This window comes from Pristiophorus japonicus, chromosome 4, assembly GCF_044704955.1.
Source record: "Pristiophorus japonicus isolate sPriJap1 chromosome 4, sPriJap1.hap1, whole genome shotgun sequence".
Taxonomy (NCBI): Eukaryota; Metazoa; Chordata; class Chondrichthyes; family Pristiophoridae; genus Pristiophorus; species Pristiophorus japonicus.
This window is the reverse complement of record NC_091980.1, coordinates 267,525,642-267,534,597: the sequence shown is the minus strand read 5'-3', so window position 1 is coordinate 267,534,597 and position 8,956 is coordinate 267,525,642. Positions and strand designations below refer to the sequence as shown.

The following is an 8,956-nucleotide window of genomic DNA, read 5'->3' as shown; positions in this document are numbered from 1 at the left end:
TCCTCTCTGGCTACAGGTGTGGTGCCGGAGGACTGCTAACTTGGTACCTTTGTTTAAAAAGGGAGAATGGGATAGACTGAATAATTACAGGCCAGTCAGCCTAATCTCAGTGGTGGGAAAATTATTGGAAAAAATTCTGAGGGACAGGATAATCTTCATTTAGAAAGACACAGATTAATCAAGTACAGTCAGCATGGATTTGTTAAGGGAAGGTCGTGTCTGACAAACTTGATAGAATTTTTTGAGGAGTAAACAAGAAGGGTCGATGAGGATAGTGCATTTGATGTAGCGTGTTTGATGTAGTGTATATGGACTTTAGCAAGGCTTTTGATAACGTCCCACATGATAGATTGGTCACGAAAATAAAAGCCCATAGGATCCAAGGCAAAGTGGTAAGTTGGATCCAAAATTGGCTCAGTGGCAGGAAGCAAAAGATAATGGTTGATGGGTGTTTTTATCACCGGAAGGATGTTTCCGCAGGGCTCAGTACTAGGTCCCTTACTTTTTGTGGTTATATCAATGATTAAGACTTGAATGTAGGGGGTATGATTAAGAAGTTTGCAAAGGATACTAAAATCGGCTGTGTGGTTGATAATGAAGAAGAAAGCTGTAGACTGCAGGAAGATATCAACGAACTGGTCAGGTGGGCAGAACAGTGGCAAATGGAAGTCAATCCGGAGAAGTGTGAGGTAATGCATTTAGGGAGGGCTAACAAGGCAAGTTAATACATATTAAATGGTAGGACACTGAGAAGTGTAGAGGAACAAAGGGACCTTGGAGTGCATGTCCACAGATCCCTGAAGGTAGCAGGCGAGGTAGATAAGGTGGTTAAGAAGATATATGGAATACTTGCCTTTATTAGCCGAAGCATAGAATACAAGAGCAGGGAGGTTATGCTTGAACTGTATAAAACACTAGTTAGGGCACAGCTAGAGTACTACGTGCAGTTCTGGTCACCACATTACAGGAAAGATGTGATTGCACGAGAGAGGGTACAGAGGAGATTTATGAGGATGTTGCCTGGACTGGAGGATTTTAGCTATGAGGAAAGATTGGATAGGCCAACTTTGTTTTCTTTGGAACAGAGGAGACTGAGGGGAGATCTTTTGAGGTGTATAAAATTATGAGGGGCCTAGATAGAGTAGATAGGACGGACCTATTTCCCTTAGCAGAGGGGTCAACAATCAGGGGCCATAGATTTAAAGTAATTGGTAGAAGGTTTAGAGGGGATTTGAGGGGAAGTTTCTTCACCCAGAGGGTGGTGAGGGTCTGGAACGCACTGCCTGAAAGGGTGGTAGAGATAGAAACGCCCACAACATTTAAATAGTATTTGGATGTACACTTGAAGTGCCGTAATCTACAGAGCTACGGACCAAGAGCTGGAAAGTGGGATTAGGCTGGATAGCTCTTTGTTGGCCAGCGTGGACACGATGGGCCGAAATGGCCTCCTTCCATGCTTTAAATTTCTATAATTTTATGAACTACCCGTCCTGCGACATAATCAGTTTCTACCATCTGATATCATGAATGGGGAAAATCTCCCCACACTCCACTGCCTTATAGAATCATAGACTAGTACAGCACAGAAGGAGGCCATTTGGCCCATCTAGTCTGCACGGGCTCTTTCGAAGAGCAATCCAGTGCAATCCTCATGTCACCTCTGGCTCTTTTGCCAATCGTCTTTATTCTGTGCCCTCTGATTATCAACCGTTCAGCTGTTGGAAACAGTTTTTCTTTATTTTCTTTATCTGAACCTTTATGATTTTAAACACCTCGAACAAATCTCCTCTTAGGCTTCTCTGATCTAAGGAGAATAACCCCAGCTTCTCTAGTCTATCCATATAACTGTAATCCCTCATCCCTGGAACCATTCTAGTAAATTTTTTCTGTACCCTCTCCAAAGCCTTCACGTCCTTCCTAATGTGTGGTGCCCAGAATTGGACACAATACTCCAGCTGAGGTCAAACTAATGTTTATGTTGTCAAAGAAGAGGTCTACACAGCATTTACTCCCAAGATGCCTTAAACGAGCAGTTATGAAGCAAAAAACAGAGCAGAGAAAAGGACTAAGGGGTGCCAATTATTGTACGAATATCTCCCTTCACTGAATTTAGGAATATGGGGCACTTCAATAGAATGCACTCCCTTTTCAAGGAACAAGAATACAAAAACTGGATCAATCGTGATTATTTTTTAAATATTAGCTCTTCTTTGCATTGTATCTACATTCAAATACTTGTTTGACTTACTTTACTATAAAGTATTTGAAGTTAGATCTAATTGGTATACCAATATACTGCATCACAGAGTAGGACACTCAGGTTTGCATCTGAGGCGTAATATGCAAGCTCCTGATTTCAGAACGGCTACATGGAACATGGTTAGAGACAGTGAATAACTCTCACACTCCTCTTCGCAGCTGATTATAGAGAAACAGTCGTGGCAAAGTTCAAGAAAAAAAAAAACTCCCTTTTCCTACAGTTAGAGAACTGTGCAAGACTCCGGAAGATGTGAGAGGTACTTTTTGTGATGCAGCAGTTGGAGACAATACCTAAAGCAAAACAACTGGATTGATACTCATTTACACAAGCACAAAGTTATGTATACTATCTTAACAACTGTTGTAGAATATATACTAGATCTTAGAAATGCTGCACTAAATATTGCACAGTGCAGAGGAAGCATAGATTTTTTTTCAGGAAAAATGCCCCAAAAGCTTCTGATGAAAACTTTGTTAAAGTCAATAACCAACTCAGTGACAGGAACAGGTTAAGATCACAAGGATGTAGAATTCTGTTATGATCCATGACTGTTAGATGTGTAATCACAGTGAATTACAAGCATGACAAATTAACACCATCATCAAAAGCTGTTTCTGGATCTTTACTTAACGCAGATCCATTCTGAGCATCTTCAAGTTCACAGTACTCCTTAACATCAACAGTATTAAGAGACACTGCAAGATTATCAATCTCTGTCAGTTCTGCTGTACCATCAAAATCAGTACCATAGTCTGTGGAATGGCCTGAATGGTCCACAGCCTGTAAACTTCCATGGTTTTCCTCACCGTTTGCAAACAGACGATGATCTTGTTCCAAGTCCTGAACCTCCTGGATTTGTTCTCCACAAATGTCATGAGGACATTTGTTTCCGGTAACATTCTGGTTGTCACAGATATCTGCACTAAAATTTCCATGTAGTCTATGATCCCATGATTTATCTTTTTCATTGTCAATTGAAATGTTGGCAGTCCTACCGGTATCTTCCCTCCAATCATGTGCAAACCTGGGATTTTCCAAAGAATCATGAGAACATTTGTTTTCGGTAACATTCTGGTTGTAACAGATATCTGTGTTAAAATTTCCATGTAGTCTATGATCCCATGATTTATCTTTTTCATTGTCAATTGAAATGTTGGCAGTCCTACTGGTATCTTCCCTCCAATCATGTGCAAACCTGGGATTTTCCAAAAAATTATTTAATTCTCCCATTTCAGTTCCTTCCAATACAGTTTCACAACCACTGATCCTCCAGTTTTTTTCTGGTTTACAGCCCAAATCTTCTTTTAGCTCATCCAGCATATGACGTAATTTCTGCTGCAAAATTAACACAAGGAGTAGATTATCAGTTTTAGTATTGAAAGAAAAAGCTGATGAGAAACCTTATGATCCCAGAAATTAGTTGGAAATATTAGCAGAGAATACTTAATGACATTCCTTTGTCCATTATGTTAGCAGAAATGTTACCCATGTAAAATAAATACGTTAATGCCTACATTGAAACAGCAGATAAAAGAATGCAAATGAACATAATAAGTGTTCGTCTACTAATGACAGCAACTGTAATTTCTAGGTTGTGGCAACAAGTTAAACTGTAAGGTGCTATTGCTTACAACAAAACATTGTAATAATTTAATTTTGCAATTATGCCTTTAAGATCATTTTAGGTAGTATTAAAAAGTGCTGTAAATAAATATCTCATTAACATCTTTAAGAAAATTCAGGTATGGAAGTTTTTCAATTTTTAGTGCAAACCATTCTGAAGCCATAAAGATTCATTCAAAGATACAGAAAATACATTGTAGGTCTGAACGTGGAAACATAGAAAATAGGTGCAGAAGTAGGCCATTCGTCCCTACGAGCCTGCACCACCATTCAATATGATCATAGCTGATCATGCATCTTCAGTACCCCATTCCTGCTTTCTCTCCATACCCCTTGATCCCTTTAGCCGGAAGGGCCACATCTAACTCCCTTTAGAATATATCGAACGAACTGGCCTCAACAACTTTCTGTGGTAGAGAATTCCACAGGTTCACAATTCTCTGAGTGAAGAAGTTTCTCCTCATTTCGGTCTTAAATAGCTTACCCCTTATCCTTGGGCTGTGTTCCCTGGTTCTGGACTTCCCCAACATCGGGAACATTCTTCCTGCATCTAACCTGAGCAATCCCGTGGAGAATTCAAGAAAATCACCATAAAACATCAGAAATGCGACTTTGAGTCCTGTTGCACCTAAAGTTTTAGGCGTAAGTTTACAGCGCATTCAAAAATGGCATAAATTCAGGAAATTTGTGTAGGCTGCAGTTTTGCATGGGGACAGGGTTACATTAATGAGTGGCAGAGCTTCAGCAGAGGTTTCACGGAATCAATATGAAACATTGAGCAAATTTGGGCATAGGCTAAAAATCTTCAATTTTCTCAATCTTTTCAACCGAAAATCAGCATAATGCCATATTTACACCATTCTTTTAGTGCAAATATTTTGGAAATTACGGGCCAATGCACTATGTGGCCAGGACTGAAGTATATTGTGCATTGTGAAAAAAGCCCTGACCTTCCTTTGTGCAATCATTTGATATAAAACTAGCAGTAGACATTAATCTTTTTCCTTTACTAGTTTTCATTTTTTTACAGAACACTCTTTTGTCTTGCTGTCTTGGCAATGATACATCAATCAATGTAGTTATTACTTCACTCTGATCTAGTGCTACTTTCAATTAGGCATGCTTCAGCCAGTGAAAAGAAAAATCCTATCTCCAAACTGCTGAAGTACAGATGATGAAGTAATGGGATAGAAATTGGTATCCCTTGCACCTATTTTTGAGCATAAAATGGGCGCAAAGCAGACCAATTAAGCAGTGGGGTTGCTTGCCTATTTTTGAGGTGTTCCGTGTGGACTTCTAAAACAGGCATTAAGCCCTCATTAACATATTCAAGGGGCCCAACGCCTTTTGAAGGACCCCCTTTAAAAATTAGCTTCCAATCAGTGGGAGGCGTTTTGGGCCTCAGGATTCTTCAGTGGCCGCCAACAAAAGACAAGTCTGATAATTTCATTGTTTAAAAAAAACCTTCCTGTAGAGCCAAGGGGAGTGGGAATGCTCCCCTGACTCCACAGGTGCCGTGATTGACTACCTCCACCCGCCCCCCCCGATAGTACACTCCAACCCACGCCGTCCCAGGACCTATTTGAGAGACGCTGCTGGTGAGGCAGGCAGCCGAACATTGTTGTTCCCTGTCGGGTGAGTTGCCTATAGTGGTGTGACCACTGCCAGCATCTTACCCTAATTATTCAGATGAGGCCCGAGGATCAATTTCTATCGATATTTGCGCCTCTTGGTTCGGGCGCATGCTGCCTCTGTAGCGCCGAGTCTGGGCCAAAAATGGGCTGAAACAAATTTCTACCCAATGTGTTTTATCTGGGCCACTCCTATTATCTGGCCAGTTTACGGCTGATTCTGCCATGTTGCATATGTGGTGCCTACTCAAATTGGCCTGCAGCCAGTTCTCAGTCACTACATTTCCCACTTACAAAAGTAGGCCATACGAGATTTGGTAATGTGTAACAAACCAGAATTAGTTAATAATCTGATGGTAAGGAAACATCTTAGGAATAGTAACCATGTTATGATTAAATTTGATATTAGGTTTGAGAGGATGAAGGGAGAATCACAAAGCAGGGCTTGAAATTTAAGGAAGGCAAATTTCGAAGGGATGAGAAATGAACTGACCACATTAAATAGGGCTCAACTGTTAATTGGTAAACCTATAGACAAACATTGGGAAGTATTCAAAATAGTTTTAGGTATAATACAAAACAAGTACATACACCTAAAAGGCAAAGGGGTCACTTGTGTAGTTAAGCAACTGTTACACTTATAATAAATGGTCAGACTGAGTACTGTGTGTAATGAGCAAGTGTGACCTTTGCTCCTTTATTAAGGTTCCGAGTTTAGGTGCCTGCTTATATACTGTGCTCCCAAGGGATGTTGGGATCCCTTGGGACTCCAACTGGTAAGCCCTCTGGTGGTCAGGTGTGATGCAGGTTACAAGGGGTTAAATGCATAACATCACTCCCGCGTGAAGTCAACAGTACACTTATTTACAAGGTGAGATGATCTGGGGCCTTGCGCTCCCTTGTCGATCGTCTCGGTACAAATGCTGGTGTGGGTGGGTCGCTTCATTGGGCTGTTGGGCAGCCGACCTTGCCGGGCTGCTGGGGATGATGAGTTCGGTTTTGTGGTCAACTGTGATGTTAGTCACTTGTGTGTGTGTGTGTGTTGGAAGGTCAAAGTTGGTCGTGTCCTCTTCAAGTTGTTCGTAGCTATTGGTGAACCGCAATTTGATTTGGTCCAAGTGTTTTCTGTGTGTTTGTCCATTGATCAGTTTGACCTAAAATACCCTACTCCCCTCTTTGGCTGTGACTGTGCCAGCGAACCTTTTGGGACCATGTCCATAATTGAGAGCACAAACACAGAATCATTGATCTCAATATCGCGTGACAAATTTGCACGGTCATGGTACACACTTTGTTGATGCCACTTGTCCTCCACGTAATCATGTAGATCCGGGTGGACAAGAGAGAGCCTTGTTTAAAGCGCCCTTTTCATGAGCACCTCAGCTGGGGGAATCCGGTGAGTGAGTGGGGTCTGGTGCGGTAGCTGAGCAGTACCCGGGACAACCGGGTCTGCAGGGAGCCTTCTGACACGCGTTTCAAGCTTTGCTTGATGGTCTGAACTGTCCATTCTGTCTGGCCGTTGGATGTGGGCTTGAATGGGGCAGGATGTGACATGTTTGATCCCGTTGCGGGTCATGAATTCTTTGAATTCAGCACTGGTGAAGCAAGGCCAATTGTCTCTGACTAGGACATCAGGCAAGCCGTGCGTAGCAAACAGAGCTCGTAGACTTTCAATGGTGGCCGTGGATGTGCTTACAGACATTATTGCACATTCAATCCACTTTGAATAAGCGTCCACGACAACCAAAAACATTTTGCCTAGAAATGGGCTCGCATAGTCTACATGGATCCTCGACCACGGTTTGGATGGCCAGGACCACAATCTTAGCGGTGCCTCTCTGGGTGCATTGCTCAACTGAGAGCAAGTGTTGCACTGGTGCACACATGACTCTAAATCTGAGTCGATGCCAGGCCACCACACGTGGGATCTGGCTATGGCTTTCATCATTACGATGTCTGGGTGGGTGTTGTGCAGTTTGCAAATGAATGTGTCCCTGCCTTTGGGAAAGACTACGCGATCGCCCCACAAAAGACAGTCCGCCTGCAGGGACAGCTCATCTTTGTGTCTGAGGAACGGCTTCATTGCTTCCTGCATCTCTACTGGGACACTGGACCAGCTCCCATGGAGGACACAGGTTTTTTTTTAAACCAGGGACAGTAAAAGATCCTGGCTGGTCCAGGTCCTGATCTGGCAGGCCGTAACGGGGATTTCTCGTTCTCAAATTGCCTCCATGACCATGAGCAAGTCCGCTGGCTGTGCCATTTCCACCCCGGTGATGGGCAATGGTAGCCGACTGAGAGCATCTGTGCAGTTCTCTGTGCCCAGTCTGTGGCGGATTACATAGATGTATGCCGACAGCGTGAGCACCCATCTTTGGATGAGGGCAGAGGCATTGGTATTAATCCCTTTGCTTTCCGAGAATAGCGATATGGGTGGCTTGTGGTCAGTTTCAAGCTCGAACTTGAGGCCAAATAAGTACTGGTGGATTTTTTTTACCCCGTAAACGCATGCCAGAGCCTCTTTTTCAATCATGCTGTAGACCCTTTCGGCCTTGGACAAACTCCTGGATGCATATGCAACTGGTTGCAAAATTCCCGATTCATTAGCCTTTTGTAACACACACCCGACCCTGTATGACGATGCATCGCAAGCTAACACCAATCGTTTACATGGGTTATACAGGACAAGCAGTTTGTTAGAACACAGTAAGTTTCTGGCTTTCTTAAAGGCAACCTCTTGTGAATTCCCCCATACCCAGTCGTCTCCCGCATATAGGGGTTCTAGCAAGGTGCTTAACCCAGGCAGGTAATTACCGAAGTAGTTAAGGAGTCCCAGGAACGACCGCAGCACCGTCACGTTCTGTGGTCGTGGCACATTCTTGATGGCCTCCGCCTTGGCATCAGTGGGTCTGATGCCGTCTGCTGCAATTCTCCTTCCTAAGAATTCGACGTCCTGTGCCAGGAAAACACACTTGGAGCGTTTCAACCTGAGCCCCATGCGATCCAACCGACTGAGAACCTCCTCCGGGTTCTTTAAGTGCTTCATGGTATCCTGACCTGTAACCAATATGTCGTCCTGGAAGACCACTGTGCAAGGAACCGACTTTAGCCGGCTCTCCATGTTCCGCTGGAAGATTGCTGCGGCCGACCGAATCCCGAACGGGCACCGGTTGTAGATAAACAGACCTTTGTGCGTGTTGGTGCAGGTGAGGCCTTTCGAAGACTCCTCCAGCTCCTGCGTCATGTAGGCCGAGGTCAGGTCCAGCTTGGTGAACGTCTTCCCTCCAGCCAGGGTCACGAATAGGTCGTCTGCCTTGGGTAGCGGGCACTGGTCCTGCAGCGAAAAACGGTTAATCGTTACTTTATAGTCCCCGCAAATTCTAAGCGTACTGTCCTCCTTGAGTACCGGAACAATCAGACTGGCCCAGTCATTGAATTCCAC

At 43.6% G+C, this 8,956-nt stretch overlaps 1 protein-coding gene across 4 annotated transcripts in view; it reads right to left on the bottom strand.

The window, feature by feature from the left end:
* Positions 1-2,171: 2,171 nt before the first annotated feature.
* LOC139263400 (spermatogenesis-associated protein 7 homolog) overlaps positions 2,172-8,956 on the bottom strand; it is a 98,339-nt gene continuing 91,554 nt past the window's right edge. For 3 of the 4 annotated variants that reach the window (XM_070879440.1, XM_070879437.1, XM_070879439.1), the window contains one exon: positions 2,172-3,595. In XM_070879440.1, the coding sequence (XP_070735541.1) occupies positions 2,834-3,595 (762 nt within the window). In that variant the 3' untranslated portion in view covers positions 2,172-2,833. The remainder of the gene's footprint in view (positions 3,596-8,956) is intronic. The other variant, XM_070879438.1, reaches the window with a different exon arrangement.